The sequence below is a fragment of the Neopsephotus bourkii genome, unplaced genomic scaffold (assembly GCF_033783945.1).
Source record: "Neopsephotus bourkii isolate Nb327-2 ecotype Australia unplaced genomic scaffold, CSIRO-AGI_Nbou_v1 NB_882, whole genome shotgun sequence".
Taxonomy (NCBI): Eukaryota; Metazoa; Chordata; class Aves; order Psittaciformes; family Psittacidae; genus Neopsephotus; species Neopsephotus bourkii.
Window position 1 is genome coordinate 2,443,034 of NW_026901376.1, and position 17,402 is coordinate 2,460,435.

General features: G+C 46.1%; 1 protein-coding gene across 5 annotated transcripts in view; it reads left to right on the forward strand.

The window, feature by feature from the left end:
- The first annotated feature begins 532 nt into the window (after positions 1–532).
- Positions 533–17,402, forward strand: part of PDGFA (platelet derived growth factor subunit A) — a 35,432-nt gene continuing 18,562 nt past the window's right edge. For 2 of the 5 annotated variants that reach the window (XR_009726071.1, XM_061357073.1), the window contains exons 1-4: positions 534–1,146; positions 2,230–2,326; positions 9,636–9,740; positions 11,846–12,033. Coding sequence is in view for 3 of the 5 variants with exons in the window: in XM_061357073.1 (XP_061213057.1) it covers positions 1,084–1,146; positions 2,230–2,326; positions 9,636–9,740; positions 11,846–12,033 (453 nt within the window). In the remaining 2 variants the exon portion in view is untranslated. Of the gene's footprint in view, positions 1,147–2,229; positions 2,327–9,635; positions 9,741–11,845; positions 12,034–17,402 lie in introns of all 5 variants that reach the window. The other 3 variants (XM_061357072.1, XR_009726072.1, XM_061357074.1) reach the window with 3 other exon arrangements.

A 17,402-nucleotide genomic window follows, 5' to 3' on the forward strand; every position in this document is an offset into this window, starting at 1 on the left:
CTCTTCTTCCCCCCTCTTTCTGACATGTGGGCACAGCCCCTGTGCCCCGCCAGCAGCCGTGCAGCGGGCGGCAGCCCCCACTACTTGTTGTTTGTGGGGCTGGTGCCAGGAAAACCGGGGGGGAGGGACGGGGGAGGCGCATGGCGGGGAGCGGTATATGCTGCTCCGCGCCGGAGCCACGCTCCAGACCGGCCACCGCTCCGGAGCGAGCCCGAGCCCTCCCTCCGGCAGGAGTTGCAGTTCGTCTCCGATCCCCTTGGGATTTAAACCTTCTTGCGTATATATATATATAGATATATATATATAATTTTACCCCCTTTCCTCCTCCTCCTTTTTCTCCCGTGCAAAGTGGAGAAGGAACTGCACCAAGGCAGCCCGCGATATTGCTCCTATTTATCACTGCTATTATTCGTAATTAATGATTATTTTTAACCTCGCCGCAGCCGGGGAGGGGAGCGGGGCCATTCCCGGCTGCAGAAACCTTGCGATCCCTATCAATAAAGATTTTTGATTTTTTTTTAACCCCCCCCCCCCCCCCCCCCCCCGCTTTTTGAAGAGAGGGGAGCGGGTGGAGGTTGAGCGCAGCGGGGTGGGGGGAAGCCGGCAGCCAGCTCCGGCCCCCTGGTCCCGGTCCCGGTGTCGGAGCGGGAGGCCGCGGCGGCAGGGGGAGGCGGGCCCCGGCGCCGCCCGCCGAGAGGGGGGCCAGCCGCCCCAGACAGGTGATGGGCGTTTCGGCTGCGCTCCGGATCGACTCCTTGGGTTTCACTTTGGTCTGATCTAAGCAAATATGCAGAAGTACCGGCTGGTCTAGTCCTAAGAGCCAAGAGGAGCGAGCGAGAGCGGCGGGAAGGAGAGCGGCCGCGCTCCCGTAACGAGGGGAACATACAAACAGCGGCCGCGCCGCGATTCAAGCACCGCCGCCCCGAGGCAGCCCCGACCCGCCCTGGATGCGGAGCACCCCCGAGCCGCCCCGCCGCCTTTCCCCTGAGGGATGGTACTGAATCTCTGCGCGGCAGGAGCCGGCCTGCAGCTCCTCTCCATCAGCGTTGCCTTCCCTCCGTGTCTAAAGTGCACTAGACCGCGATGAGGACCTGGGCTTGCGTTTTGCTGATAGGTTTTGGCTACCTGTCCTTTACCTTCTCCGAGGTAGGTGAGAGCGGCTTCCTGCGAGCTCGGTCCCTGGGGCACGCCGCGGCCGGGCTCAGCGGAGGGCGGGGGGGGGTTGTGCTGCCCACCTGGGCTCCGCGGCATCCCCGGGCCCCTCCGGGAGCGCCCGCCCCGGCGCAGCCACAGCCCCGGCGCGGCCGAGGCAGAGACCGAGTTGCCATTTCATGGGGGGGTCAGCGGCGGAGGGGAATAATGACCATGCATTCCGCTCCGGGGCTGCTGGCTGCCCTTGAAATGTATGTATATTATATGCATACTCTGTCTGTATTACATATATATATATATATTCGCGCCCCGCGGGCGCTGTCGGGCTGCGGCGATTTGCGGGCAGAGGGGTGCTTGGAGCCGCCGGACAGCGGCCGCCCCGCGGCGCACGGCGCTGCACGCACCCGGCCGCGGGCACCGTCAGTGCCGCGGGCAGAAGTTGGTTTAATTCCCTCCACCCAGACACCCCTCCCGCGTGTTTGAAGAGCACTGGGCGCAGGGCGGGTGAGGGCCGGGGGCTTGCCTGTGGCCGCTCGGGGAGAGGAGCCGCGCATGGGGTGGCTACAGGTGGCCCTGGTCGGGGCGGGCGCGGTGCACGGCCCCCGTAACTTTTCCCGGGACCGAGTGTGCTGGCACTGGGAGCCGCGGTGTGGGCGCTGGTGGGATGGCGGCGGCGCCGTGGGACACGGTCCCCCCTCTCCTTCTCCTGCTCTCACCGGGTCCGGGCAGCACCGCGCCTACCGCGGACTTGACGCCTGCTGGGGTGAACTTCGGCGGCGGCTGCCTGGGGCGGGTTTCCAGCCCTGGAGCGCGGCTCGCAGGCGCAGCTCTGCCGGGCACACGCTCCTCCGAGCCGGGCTGCCGCCCCAAGAGCCGTGGCGCAGTTCAGCGGGGCGGGAGCGCTCCAGCGCCCGGCGAAGCGTGGGTGTGCGGAATTGACCCCCGTTTCATCAAACACGTCCAGCAAACACCCTGCACCCTCCGTAAAGCCCCCCCGCCCCCCAGCCCCCAAGCGCCAGATCCCTGGTGCTGCAGGGGTGCTGCGCAGTGACCCGCGGTGTGTGTGTGTCTTTGAAGGAGGCCGAGATCCCGCAGGAGCTGATCGAGCGGCTGGCGCACAGCGAGATCCACAGCATCCGCGACTTGCAGCGCCTCCTGGAGATTGACTCCGTAGGTAAATTAGTCCCGTCCTCCTTCCTTCCGCGCCGTCGGCCGCCGCCGCCCCGGGGGGGAGGCACCGCGGGCGGCCGCGGCGCAGCACCCCGCACGCCTCTCCCCGCTCCGTCAGGCTGCATCCCCTCCTAGACGAGAGGCGTGCAGGAGCCAGCCTCGAGAGCCAGGCTGCCCTGGGCAGGGGAGCTTCATTTCAAAGGGAGGCGGCGGCCAAAGGGGCCGATCGGGAATTAAAAACTTCGGGGGGCTCAGGGTGGAGAGGGACCTGGTGACCCTCAGTGTTTTCAGACCTCTCCGTCTCTCAGCGGAGAGGAATTTCCATAAGGTTTGTTGTTGGTCTTGCATTGCTCTGTTATCTTTAAACTACTGTCCTAGAGGTATTTAAAATATTTGAAACAATATTTATGAATGAAGTAATGTCTCTTCAAGCACTGGGCTTTATTAAAAGGAAAATAAACCATCCGCGCTGATTTTAAACAGGAACCTGCATATGAAGCTTACCCTTAAAAATACACTTTTTTTCTTTTTCCCCCGAAAAAGAAAATAGCGCAGGGTTATTTTCTGCATCATTAGGCATGCAAATGGGTGTAGTGAGAACGTGCAGCTCAAGCAGATCGTTGCAGCAGTAAATCAGATCTAGAAGCACTGTAGTACTGGGTTTCTTATCATTTGGTTTCACTTGCTGCACTTTGTTCCTGGTGATTTCTTCCCCTAGTTGAGAGAGAATAAGCCCGGTACCTTTGATGTGCCCAAGGGAAACCTGCATCTTTTTGAAGAGCAAACATGGAGAAAAATGAATGAGTTCTTGCTACGTTGGTACTGGGCCATCTCCTTTTAAACCATATGCTGTGTATTTTTGTAAAGTCTGTGCCAGGTTCAGTCACCTTCATTCAGTGTTGCAGGATCCTTCTAGAGTTTAACTCGCTGCTTTTTGTGTAGTGCTGTATTAATGAGCAGGAATGCACTAGGAACGTGCTTTACAGACAGAGCTTTCAATTTTCATGTGCTTGGGGAGCAAACGGTTTCTCATTACACTGAAAATGGGAATATTTCTCTTACACAACAGTTTACCATAGAGGCTAATTACTAATTACCACATTTGTTGGCATCAGTTTCATATTTTTGGAGAGCAGCGCTTCATCATTATTGCTTATCACTGCAATTAAAAAAGCTTTCACAACAGGGAGGGGGTATGCAATGCGTATTTCCCCACTGAAGACTGTTTTGGACCAGACAAGTGCACTACTGCTAAAATCTCTTTTCCCAGTGAACTCAGTGGAAGGCTTGGCTGCTGTTGCAGAAGGACTGGATCTGGGTGTTTTTAAATACTGCATGCTGCTTCTGCATGTGAGGCAGTACTCTGTAGCTACCAGAAGATGTTATATTTTCAAATACCCCAGTGTACCAAGCACACGCTTCATTTTTAAATACCACTTAGAAGGAGAGCAAAAGTTCACATGGCTCCATTGCAAGGGAGTCAAGCAGACAAGTGAAGCTGAATAAATCAGTGGATGTAGCAGAGAAATTTATTCCAGAAAATAATTATTTACCTCGTGGCAAATATTAACCAGAGGATGCACGACCAAAAATTGAAGAGGTCAGCCACAAGTTTACTGTTTCATTTTGCTGTTTTTGTGCAGCTTGTCAGGTTAGAAACCATTAGAGAAACAAGACACATAAATATTTTACTATTTCAACATGAAACAGTAATGCCTTAAGACATGAACTCAAGATTAAAAAATAAACCCCAAATACTCAGCCTTTCATCCTCTTCTTGCTTATGTGAGTGCTCTTTCTGCACGTGTGCTAAGCTTTATTCTGGGCTGCATAGGCAGGACTGGATCTTCATGGGGAGTAACTGGTCTTTACTCCCTACAGTACGTTTTCTGGGTATGGTCCTTCAGTCTTTAGTGTCATCAGTAATTCTTATTGAGGGTTTATCAGGGTGACTTATCAAACATTGAAATCACCATGTTTTCTTCAGGAAACTGGATTAGGCCTGTTTACTATATTTAGTATTGGCTTGGATTAGCAAATCAAATGTTTTCTAGTTGTCACTGGTAAGGTGGTATTTCTGAAACGTACTTCCTTAGGGCTGTAATTGCATTTAGGGAAGGGCTTTTTCAGTGAGGTCTTGTCCAGTAGATATATTTCTGTTTTATAGCATATACTGATTTAAACTGAGGCTCAGAATACAAACACTCCAGTGATTATTTTCTCACTCATTTTAGTGCATGGTATTGCCAGTCCTTCTGCATGTGAGTAGCCCTGTTTAAACTCAGTGGGTGGACTTGAGAATTAAGAATGATCTTGTAGGGTAAGAGTTTGCAGGATCAGGCATGCATGCAAAAAATGTCTGATATTCCTGAGTAACAAGGCAGAATCTGTGAAAAATGAAGGAAGAACAGTAATTTTCTCTCCTGCAACGCAAAGCATATATTTTTAATTGGAAAAGTAAGTTTTGTAAGTCAGAGTGGGCAGGTTTTTCTTCTATTCTGACAGATTTGGTCTCTATATTGTAGCACAGAGATGACTGATAACCCCCTTCGTAAAATTAGAAACCACACCCCCAGACCATCTGGCATATTACTTAAAGAAAAACAGTACCCAACATGGAGCTTAGCATTGTATTCAAAAAAGAAAATCCAGGCCAATTTGTCAGAGCCCAGCGCTGCATGTCCAATGCAAAGAGAAACCCCTGTAAGGGCAATAGGAAAATTCTCTGTTTATATCAGAAAACAGGGTCTTGCATTAATTTGCTACGATTGGGATCCATAGTTGGCAACGGAGCTTCATTGGCGTGACGGAGAGCAGAGTCTGACCCTATTTAAAACAGAAAGCGTGCAGGATCCCAGGAAGTAGGCAGCTGTAGCGTGCAGAGTACAGTTTTACTACTAACAGCCTAAATCACTGAAACGGGGGCATTTCCCATGTTCCGCCTGTGAAGTGCTTTAGCTTAGCAGCGTGGTTTTTCTCCTCGCGCTTCACCTCTCCCATCTGTCCTGTGGGAGGTAGGGTTCATTTCATCACCTATTATGTTTGCCTCCCGCTGGGAACAGATTTTTCCCCCAGTCATCTCCCTGCGTGGGGAAAGGCAGGGCTGAGTGTGCTTCTTCGCATGGTTTAAGGGCATCAACCACAGGGTCGCCTTAGGCCATGTGAATTTAACGGCCTGTGATTAAGAACTAGCAGAGCAGCTTTTGTTAAGTGGAGAAATGTTCTAAATTAACAGTATACTTTCAGGGAGAAGTGTTAGATTGCTGCAGAGCTCAGTCTATTGGAAAATCTGCTGCAGACTGTGGCTTGTGGCGTGGCACTGGAGTTAAGGATGTTACAGTGCAATGTGGTTGTATTCCTTGCACCTCCTAAACATCATGAGAGGCAGGCATCTGCCATGTGTTTTTCCTGAGACAGACAGAGGGAATACTCCTCTTCCTTTACAGCTGGTTGATCACATCTAGGTAAATGGAAAAAAGCCCTAAACAAAACAGGATCTTGCAGGCTGCTACTTATATTTCCTTTAATAGATCAAAGTTGAAAACTTAATGACATCTATCTCTGCAGTTGGATGTCAGAAGGGCGTATTTTGCATCAGCCAGAAGGAAGATCAAACAGATTGACGTTGCCTTGGGCTTTCTGGCTCTAGGACCCATTTGTAAGACAGACCAGTTCAGTTTATGGGACCTTACATTGAATTCCTGGGAAAAAATAAAAATAAAATAAAATAAATCCTAAACTGCTGCTGTTGGTACTGGAAGTCTTGGACCTCTACATTTTGGATGCACATCAAAGCAATGTCTAGAAGGGTTTGTGTTGACTGCGTGCTTTGGGGATTGTACCTCACATAAAATTGCTTGGGAAGGAGATGGCAATGTGAAAGGATAAATTGATAAATAGAAAATAGCAGTAGTCTTAGGATGCTTTCCACATGCTTATTTAGTGAAAAGAGTAATCACATATTGGCAGAATGTCACAGGAACTCTGTGATTTATACTCCATGACCCCATGGAAAAATGCCAGTCTGACAAAAAAGAACAATTTCAGCTACACTAATGGATTGACCAAGGCTAATTGCAAGAGCTTTTGTACCCATCATTGATATGTTGTCAGTACAGTAAAGATTACAGAGAAATTTCTTGATCAGCTGCCATGAAAACATTTTTTTATTATTATTAAAACATTGAGAGCTGCGTTAATCTGGCTCCCTGCAGCATCCTCCATCTTCACTTAGTGACAAGCAGTGTTCAATTTCTAAACTAAGAACCACCCGTTTCTAAGCTTTCAGCTTTGAGCCTCATTTTGTGAGGCGCTAAGCACCCATAAACTCCCATTTCCTTTGCTAAGAGCATATCCTTATCCTGCATGCTCCTAGATCAGTACATTAAGGGGAAAAACTGGTGCAAATTAGGCATCAGGCTTCTTTAAAGTCCAACTAGGGAGTGCTATTTATCATCATTGTTTTAATGAAGTAAAAGAAAGCCTTCTGGCCACACATCCAGAGTCAAGTGTGGGTTTCAAAGCTGACTTTCTGATTTTCCAGTCCTGCTCAGGCAAGACTCCTGTTGATTTAAAGGTTGCTTGAAGTGCAGTGATGTTCCCATTGGCTTCACTGGGAAATGGAATTCCTTCCAAATGCCTGTGGGGGTCAGGGGAACCCCTTTAGCATTGTAGCATCCTCTGGCTCCAGCCTTGTGCTCCATAATTCTGTTTATTAAAAAATGAAAACACCCAAGCACAAACACATCAATGCTGTGTCAATAGAAAGAATACAATTTGTGATGCATAATGCATTGAGGTTTGACTGGAACTCATTTTGCAGTCTGCTGTGCTAGCTGTGTAGATCTCTTTCTTTAACCCCCACAGCGAGACGTGAACTTTTGAAATGATATACATGTCTAAGATATGTAGTGAGACAGTGAGATGCAGTATGAGCCAGAGGCCTTCCTCACCTTAGAAATCATCTTATAAGCAACACATGCTCCTCGACATGTCATTTTGCTTTATAAACATGATGATAGAATATGGCTAATTGCAGTGGAGTTGAGCAGTTATATATAAGCACATGGCTTAACATATTGGTTAGCTGATCATCCTATTCCTTTAGTCTTCCTAGTTTCTTTAAACAAGGCAGCAAGAATTCAGTCATGTTAGGAGGGAGCTGTGCCAGCGTGTTGAATGTGGGATTAGGACCTGTAGCTCAGGCCTGCCGTACAGTTGGCATCATCAACAGTTTCTGTTTCCAGCAAGATGTCTGAGCCCACCAAGCAGTTCGGATTAGAGGCATTAGTTTTGTGTTTAATCTTTTTTAAACACTGTTTATACTCGGACAGAGATGCTTCTTGCTCTGAGCCTAGCTTAGGTCTTATGCTGAGCAGAAGTCATGCTGCTTTCTTTTGAGTATCACTTCATTGCCTCAAATTGAGGGAGACACTCTGACAACTTGAAGCTGCCAAACAGCAGGCCAGTACAAAGGTATTGGGTGGCTGAGTTCTAGGAAGCAGAAGAGGGATGGAGGAACATCAGAACGGATCCTCATTTTGGATGACACCATTTGGAGACAGGTGGATGGCCTGGTGCCATTGGAATGGGGTACAGGAGACCTGTCACAAACTTCCTGTGGGGTTTCAGGCAAGCCCTTTTATTTACCACACTGATGAGTTTCCTGGAGTATGTGATACAGTAAGGGCAGAAATAAAATCCATTAGCCATCACTGTGTTACATTACAGGAGTGGGACTGCAAATAAGGCCCACTATCAGCTAATCAGTTTGGTGGGGAAACTTCCCATTGAAACTAATGGGAAACAAGCACTCTACGTAGGAAGTAGGAGCTGACTTACTTGAGTAAAGTGAGATTTTGGATTTCATGCTGGCTTATTTCAGACAGGAATCTGTTCAGCTGATGAGGAAAATAGGGCTAGTGGGTGATCCTGGCATTACTTCTTGAACCTCCCGTTTTGTCTTCTCTTAGCTACCTATGGTGGTATTTTCCAAGAAGTGAAGATAACCCCTGAGGCACAGAGCTCTTTCTCAGGTGCTGAAGATAGCACTACCATTATGTCTTATCAAGCTCTGCAGGTGATTTCACAGACTGCAGACTCTTTAGGAGAGGACTTGTTGGAGGGAGGAGACAAGAGCTGATGTGTTTGTAAAGCAGACCCTTATGATGTGTATTACTAATAAAGCTAAGAATAAAACAAGCTCCAGAGTCAACTCAAAATGAACTGGAAGCAGGAAGCTAACAGTGCGGAAGACAGGAATGTAGGGTGTTGTAGAGAGGGTGAGCATTGTGTAATAGTCGTTTACATTTTTTGGTACACGTCACAGTTTTCTTTGGAGCCAGCAATGAAACCTTGAAACTCTCCAGTGATGTTACAGAGGGCACTCCAAGAAGCAGAGTGCTAAAAGTCTTGGTTTTGGTGTACTGAAATCTGTATGTAGTCCTTGGTTTGCTTACATCTGCCTGATCCCCTGTTTGCAGATTGTGCTTGTTGTTTTCAGAACCCCACTGCATGGGACACGACCTGGACTGCTTCACTTAAGAAAACCAAATAGTTGGAGCAGTTATTTTGTTGGTTTTTCATGATAAATGCAATGCCAAGTTTTCCATCTTTGCTTTTTCTCATGGCCCTTTAACCCATGTGGTAGGCTTATTTAGGGAATAAGACAAGCCTGGATGCAGTCCCAGAGTTTGCAGTAGCTTCAGATGCCCCTCCAAAGGTTAGGATACTTCACAGGGGATTTGTTCTGCAACAGAGAGGCTAAAAGGAAACCCATGCTAGTTACTTTATGCTTTTGATTCTGTCCTAGTACTGTCCTGAGAAGCAAGCAAGAGAAAATTGACAGAGGCAGCATTGTTGCTGTTGGCTGTGTAATACCATGTTTTCTACCATAGCCTCAAAACAAAATATCAAAAAGCTTCTAAGAAACATTTCATACAAAGTATTATTTATTTTTTTTAAATTTCTGCACCTTTCCAGAAAGAAAAAGCTGTATCATATCTTCCACATAAAAATGCAATTGTTTTACTTCAGATATGGTTTTGTTTTGCAGTGTGTGCACTATTTCTGGGGACTTGCAGTAAAACGGATGTTAGAATTAAGTTGTGCATGCTTATACATGACGTTTAGTGTATGTGTCTCTCCTGCATTATGCCCTTGCGATTGCATTGAAAGGAGTTACATTAAACTAGTCGCAGCAGGATTTGGTCGTGTGCATATGAATAGCACTGATTTATGTGTATGGAGCAGCACTGTAGCAATATCGATGCGAATAGCGTAGCTAAGGTTTAATGTTTTGTTTCCTGTTCTAGGATATGATGATGTCTCAGAAACAAACTTGAGATCTTACAGTGTTCATTCTGCTAAACATGTGCAAGAGAATCGTCCTGTGCCCATTCGCAGAAAAAGAAGCATTGGTAAGAAACAAGCTATTTGTACTTAGAGAGTAAAACCAGAAGGGGTGCTTTTGGTCAGCCAAGCGGGACATTTCACTGGAAAAATGTGTCATGCACAAAGGAAAAAGGCCATTTATTTCTGCCTTTCTTTTTGCACACAACGAGCCGCTGCCTGAGAAGCTGTCTTCTGGAGGATGTCCATAGGAGACAGACAAGCACGAATTCTTTACATTCACTTTCTTGTTGCAGCATGTTAGAAAGCTAGACCTTGGTTAGAAAATGCTGTGATATTCGATGTATAATTCATAGTGTGGAGAACAACCAGAGCAGTGTGCTTTAAAAAACATCAACAGTTGGTAGAGTTTTCAGTACAGAAGCTCCACAAAAGGAAACAGCTTGACTCTTTATTCACAAGAAAAAAACAGTTTATCCAAAAAATTAAAAGCCATTGATGGAAACACTGGGGCATTGGTTTCCATCAGTGCATAGGGCACCAGGCATGTTTACAAAGGATTTTGTTCCTATTAAACAATAATGATGGTGATCCAGCGAAGCTCAAATATAAAGAGAGGGCTAGAATAGGATTTGTATGCAGTGCTTCTTCATCTGATTAATTCTGAGTGTTTTACCATTCCATTTGACTATGGAAAACATGATCTTATCTATTATAGGTAATTCAGAGTCAGTGTATTTGTACTTGAAGCTATGGTGGTACGCAGGAGATAGCACAGCATGCTGTCAGCATGGATTTGCAGTGTGAATTGGCAAGCGTGCTCGTCACATTGAATGCCTCTAGAGAACAGCGGTTCTGAAACAGTCTGCTACACTTGGCACCCTACTCTGCAAGGTGTTGAATGCCTCCCCATAAAAGTCGGTGGGAACTGGATATGCTCAATAACTTGGAGGAGTTGCCAGCTATTTTGCAGTATTGGATCCGTTAATTTTCTTGAGTTCATGGCATTGAGAACAAGAAGTTTCATTCTGTTTTGCTGGCTGAAATGGGTCTCTTTCAAAACTAAGCCTACTTTTTCATATTGCAGGAAGAGGCCAGGCCTGAACTTCTAGCACTTCAGCAGTAACTGAAGAAGTGCAGGCAGTATTCCAGTTCCTTGACACATCTAACCCAATGCTATCACTGTAAGGCAAGGAAAAAAATCCAGTCTGTCTTCAGAGAATGTACCATCAAACAAGTTGTCCCAGCAATACCTATTATTTTCTGGATTGTTTGGAATTACCAGCTTGATTTCTTAGGCAGTCCCTAGGCTGAGAAAGATACATGATTTGTGTTTTTGGTGGCAGCATCATGTAGCAGTACAGAGCTACTCTTTATGATCATTATAGCAACTGTTGCCTGTAAGGTTACCTTACCTGAGCGCAGCAGAATATTGGTATAGCTGCTGAGTTTTCGGTTGTGCTTCTCTTGGTTATTTGCCTCCTTCAAGAAATAACAAGTTAAATAAAGCCCACCATGTACAAAGCTTTGATAACTTCATTCAGAAAAAAATGGCATTTGCCCTTTGGGATGGCAGATGGACCAGACTCCCTACTGTGGGGGTGTTAAGGTCTTGGAAATGGAAACCTAAGACTTGAAAGTTCCAAGCTTCTGTGGGTTGTTTCCCAGCTCAGCCAATTTGTGTGTGGTGTAAATACTCTCACCACAATTTCTGTGATGGTATTTGCCAGGTATTGCATGTTTGTGTGGTGGTATATGTGTGCAGTGATGGCCCCCGTGTCATAAAATAACAGCTGATGTTACGTAGTTGCTGTAAGGCTGTATTAGGGGATCATCGGATCTGGACAAGCCCCTGGCTCGCTGTCACTTCTAAAGAGCCAAGATTGTCTTATCTAATGGTATGCACTCTGAGCTATGTTGGGAGCCAGGCCGTTGTAAGCCCTCATTTTAGGGCTGGGATTTTGGGAATGAGTCAAGCTTCTCCCTAGGATAGCACACACAGTTTTAGTGGTAGCCAGATAGTACTCAGCACTGATTTGTCAGCAAGCAATGGGAACTGAGAACACCATCTCAACCCACCAGCTAAGGGTGCCACTCGTAAATGTAAAGTATCTGGGTGCTCTGAGGTGCGAGCAGATGCTCACCTGGAAGTGTGAATTTCTTGTGTTCGCAGAGGAAGCTATCCCAGCTGTCTGCAAAACACGGACGGTTATATACGAGATACCTCGGAGTCAGATTGATCCCACCTCTGCCAACTTCCTGATATGGCCACCCTGCGTGGAAGTGAAACGTTGCACTGGCTGCTGCAACACCAGCAGCGTGAAATGCCAGCCCTCGCGGATACATCACAGAAGTGTCAAGGTGAGCAAATTGCGGCTGCAGAGCCCCAGGAAGGTCCTCTTTAAGTCTAAAACCTCCAGGTATCCTTGTGGCTGTTCTGCATGACCTGGATCTGTATTACCCACCCTCATAGCTGCAGGATCAGATACAACGCTCCTCTCCATTTTGAGTGCACAGATGGCTTCTTCAAGTTACATGGTCACTGGAATATCTTGGGTTTGGATTTGATTTTCACACGATTCCCTTTAGATTTTGCTTCTCCTGTAACGAAAATAAAGCTGATTGTGTCTTTCCCATGATCTTGCACAGTACAGATCTTAAAAGTTAAGAAGATAAAATGACTCAAGGGGCATTGGATTTAAAAAAATAAATAAATCACAGTATGGAATGCTGTTTTCTTAATTAAATATTATGCAGGCTAAATTGGGCTTTTATATTTGACAACATAACACTTTTGATCTGAAAAAATGTGTTTCAAATTATCTTACCCCAGGGATAGAAGACTGAACGGCTTCATGCTGTATTTATTCATTAGACAAAATCCCTGTTGCAATTTTCCAGTAAATACTACGTGAAGTATTTCTTATGTTCGTTCGGCTTCAATGTGTTCTAATTTTTATCAGTATTTAAACAAGTAATGTTGATCTACATCTGCGTGTAGATTAGACTTGCACTTACCATTTGTATTGCTAAGACTCTTGAGTTCTTGTTGCCCTGAGTATTTTAAGGGCAGAATTAAAAAACCCCCACATTCTTGATTGTAGAATTGCCCAACAACACAGAGTATTGTGCTTGCAATGGATTCCTGATTGAGAAAGGTGCTGTTACTGTACATCCTAAACAGAAAAGGCACCTAACCTGTTTTACTGTTTTTCATACACGCAGGCACACATCTGAGCAGGGCTTTTTTCCCTCATTTCTGTTCCTGAACATCTGAAAGATGTTTTCACGCCTAAATAAGCTCGAGAAACATTGAACCGATTCCCTCAGTCTTTTACATTTGCTGCCCTTTGTGGGGTATGCTTTGCAGAAACAGTTAAAAACTAGGAAAAAAATTGGGATGAATAATTATTCAATAGTTGGGAACAAACTTGAGAAGTTGAAGCACCACAATAGTAAGCCATTGAGAATAGGAGCTAAACAGCAAAGTGCTTCAGGTTATAATATACAGTGCTGTTGCCTTTGAGTTTGGTGCAGCTTCCAGTTAATTTTGTGTAGCAACCACTATGTACAAAGCAGCTGGAGATGCCCAGCAAAGAGCTGAGCCCTGTATTGTGAACTTGCTGTTGATGCCTGTGTGTGACACTGCAGCTGTGGAGTGATGGGACAGATCATAGGCTGAGAAGTTTGGCTGTTGAAATCCCCTGCTGTTGGGGACATTGAGGATTCCCCAGAAGGTGCAGACTCCCCAGCTGCAGCAGCTTTGCTGGGGCTGTTTCCCAGCACAATGCCACAATAAGGAAATCTTAGTTTCTCGTTCCATCTGCTGATACAGTGTTAGTGCTTTTAGATGTGCGTTCATTTTAGTAGGGTGCAAGCTCAGAGCAGGCGCAGCTGAGCAGCTGCTTTTTGTGGCTGTGTAAATATATTGCCACCAGCAATATCAATATACGTCAGCCAGCTTCGGAGGACTCTTTTTGTTTTTTTCCAAGCTCCAAGACTGCTCCAAACAGTCATTAAATAGAAGGGGAAAAAAAAGGACAAGAGGTCAAGCAGGAACAGGATGTTCATTGTAAAGGTTGTAGGCTGACCCCACTGTCACACCAGAAATCTCTGAACAGAATCCATATTTATGCCCTCCAGAGTCAGATCGTCTTGTAGCTTTGATATAATTGATGGGTTTATGAGCCTTTTGCCAATCCTGTGTTCAGAGCTGAATGTCTGCTCATGCCATTAAGTAGCTGGCCCAGAGTGAGGGTCACTGGAAAGGTAGGGGGGAGCAGTTTTGGAGAGCCTTCTCAGCTATGCCTGCAGTGCAGTTGGAAAGCGTCTTGTGTTTTCCCCTGATGTCAGACTGCATAAAAGCCCTCTTTTGATTGAACATTGAAAAGGCTTTCCCCACTTCCCCTTCATTGACAAGGTAGTGAGATCATAGCTGGCCCATTCACACTAGAAAAATGTTCATCCAGAAAGGTCAGCAAATGGGTTTGCATCACCCAACTGGCGAAAGCAAAGGGTGTTTTCTTTGTCTTACTGAGGGCCACTGTAGTCAAGGTTAAGAGACGGCTCTGGCAATATGGGAGGAGTAGCAGAGGTGCCTGTATTGGGGCATTCCCTTCCTGTGGCACGATTCAAAGTCTGTAGGGCTCAAGGATGTCCTTACTTCGCCTTCAGGTAGCTTTAGTCAGTGAAGTACCATTAATGGGCTTGTGGAATTGGATCTGTAGGGTGACTCTAAGCCAGGGGTGTTGGTGGAACAGCATCCCTGGAATGAGTCCTTTAAGGTTTCCCTTTCATGGGTGGGTTAGTAAAAGGTAGGTTTGCACTGCATAGTACCAGAATGAGTCCATGAGAGCACAGGCTCCTGGTCCTAAAGCCATCTCTGTTCATCAAGCTGTACCTGTACCACACTGCAAAAATCAGAAGGAAATGAAGAAGGCTGGTTGGGAGCTGCTCTTTGATAGGAAGGAAAGTACTGCATTTCTCTTCTGATAGAGTAATGGTGACAAGGACTGGTGAATTAGGGGTGTTGCTGTCTGTTACAGAGATATTTCTTCCCTTGTCTGCAAAAGCATTTCAGTAACTTCTGCAGATTCTGTTGCTTCTGATCAAGTGCTTGCCAAGTACCAGACCACAATTTACTTGGGTGGGTTCTGAACTGAGTCTTCCCAAGGGGTTTCTCATAGTGTTGAGCATGATGCTCTTGATGTTTCTGGTCACAGCAGCAAAAAACAGTTAATATTATACAGCAAATCCTGTCTATACTGCTGATTTTGAATAGCCAAGCTGAATATTGTGGTTGTTTGCGGCAGTGCTCATTTCCAAACTAAGAAACAACTGAGTCACTCCATCTACCTCAGCTTTGCCTTCTGCGTGGCCTTTAGCCATAGCCATACCAGCTTTAGCCATTTCTGAATAGTCAGTGTTGAGCTGCTTTGGGGGTACTTGGTGTATTCTTGCAGTAAATCAGTATGAGGGAAAGACTCAGAGCAAAGGAGCTGTAAAGGAGGGAATGCAGGAGCAGCTCCTCAGCTGTCACCTGGGAGTTGTTCAGAGAGGTTCCAAAGAGAGGTGGAAAACAATGCTGAAATTAGAGATGAGTTGTTCAGCAGAGCTGCCCAGGCTCCGAAGAGGTTAAAAAGGCCTTGCAGAGCAAATTGTAGGTAAAATGGAGGTTTCTCTTCAGTGACTGGTTCTACCATTAGGATAAACAGCACTTAACAGGACATTACTGCCAGTTGGTGGGACCTGCAGGCAAGACCTGCTGACAGGTATCAGAGGTCAGCTTAAGAATGGGAGAAACAAGGGAAACCCCGACAAGATGGAAAAGCAGAGAGGTGCCCTCAGAATGTGAGAGGTACCCTGTCATCGCAGGTCTAGCTGCTCCTGCTCAAGGAGAGAGTATAGAGACCCCACATCAGCCATTCCCCCACTATGGGGAGCAGTGATGAGCCCCCTGACCCTTCCTCAGGCTGAGTCCTTGCTGAGGCACTGCCACATTACCCATGAGGTGGCTCCTGGTATGGGGGAGATGTGATGGGGCTTCTCCCTGCCCCTGGTGCAGGCAGAGCCATGACTTGTTGCTGGGCTGTGTGATGTGCTGGTGGCAAAGAGCACCCCTGGTCCTTGCTTCCCTGCAGGGGAAAATCTCCCTACCCCACCCTCACAATCTGTGCATGAGGCTTTCCTGAGGCAGGGGTTTTGCCAAAGGAGTGCCCTGTAAATGTTTTAATGGGTATATTAGGATGGGTGGCTGCCAGGCTCCGAGGCAGCTGGCCTCCCCTGCTTCCCAGGCATGCACAGCTGGTGACGAGTGTCCTGGAAGGCCCGGCGCCAGTCCTGTGTTTTCTGCCTGCAGCCGTGGCTCCGGTGGCTTGCCAGGTCTCACAGGATCCCTTATCCCTGCTTAGTCTTTCTGGTGTCTTTAAGCCCTGTTGACTTATGTCTTACTCACAGATCTAAGGGTTGTAAAGATCACAGTTGCAAGGTGAAAGGTTTTTCCCTCCATTGTGTCAGCATGGGTTTTATTTTAATACAGAAGAAATAGATGTTTCCAAAAAGGACCATTATTCAGTTGTTTTTTGATTTGATTTCCCACCCTGTATTTAGCTATCGGCCACGAGTTTTGCCGTTATGAGGAATATTCTGTGCTGAGACTTCTCTTGTGAGTTCCTGCCCATGATAAATTCTGGCATTGTGCTAGAGGTGTTTTGGTCATTTTTCCTTACAGTCTTGTTTTTTTCCTGCTTTTACTCCCTGATTTCATCTCTCCTGGAGAAGATCTAGAAGAGGGGTTCCCCTAATGCTTCTCATTAGGCTATTGGATTTTATTCTCACTTTCACTTAGCCACCACACCATACCACAGGATAATACTTAGAGTCTACAGTGATGCAAGTATGATGCCACTGATTGTACACCATTTAACTAAAACTAGTTGGTTATTTCACTGTCTTTCTCTTTGAGAGTTTTCATATAGTGGTATTTTGTGGGTTGGGAGGATTTGAGGATTTTCAGTTCTGTTGCATTAGAGACAAATGAAAGAAGCTGATCTTGGTTTGTTGAGGACTGAGCCTCGCAGACCATGGACCATACACATGAAAGCAACTGGACAAAATAAACACCAGGATGAAAAATACAAAGAAGAAAAAAGATGCTAGCATAGGGCCAAATCCTGTATTGCTGATATAGATATCCCTGTTTATACCCACTGAAAATCTGACCTGCAACCTTCGTCACTTCAGATTATCATCTGTGTGGCATCAGGTGTTAATAAATGACCCAAGCACAGGAACTTATCTGATTTGTGCTACTTCATTTTAAGTATTTGCAGCACCTTGAAAAATGACATTTCTTTACCTTGTGCAGCATGAAGTAGGGCAGTGGAAAGTATGCAGAATTTTTAGCTATATTACAGTAAAACCCAGTTTTTAAATTGGTACCTAAATACATCATGATCATATTCTTCAAAGTATATATGTATTTTTTTTAACTGTTGTTTAATACCAGATTGCCACAGTTTGGAAAACCAAGCAAAACCAGGACAGACTTTCGAAAGCTTGATTACAGTTTATTTTTGTTGCATATAATTTTCAATAAGACTGGTTTATTCTAACAGCTGTAATAAGCACAGCAGATCTGAAAGCTGTTTCATGACTGCTGGGTCTCTCTCTTTGTCTCTGATGATGGAGGTGTCTTAATTACTGTTTGTTTTTGTAAATTTTAAGGATTA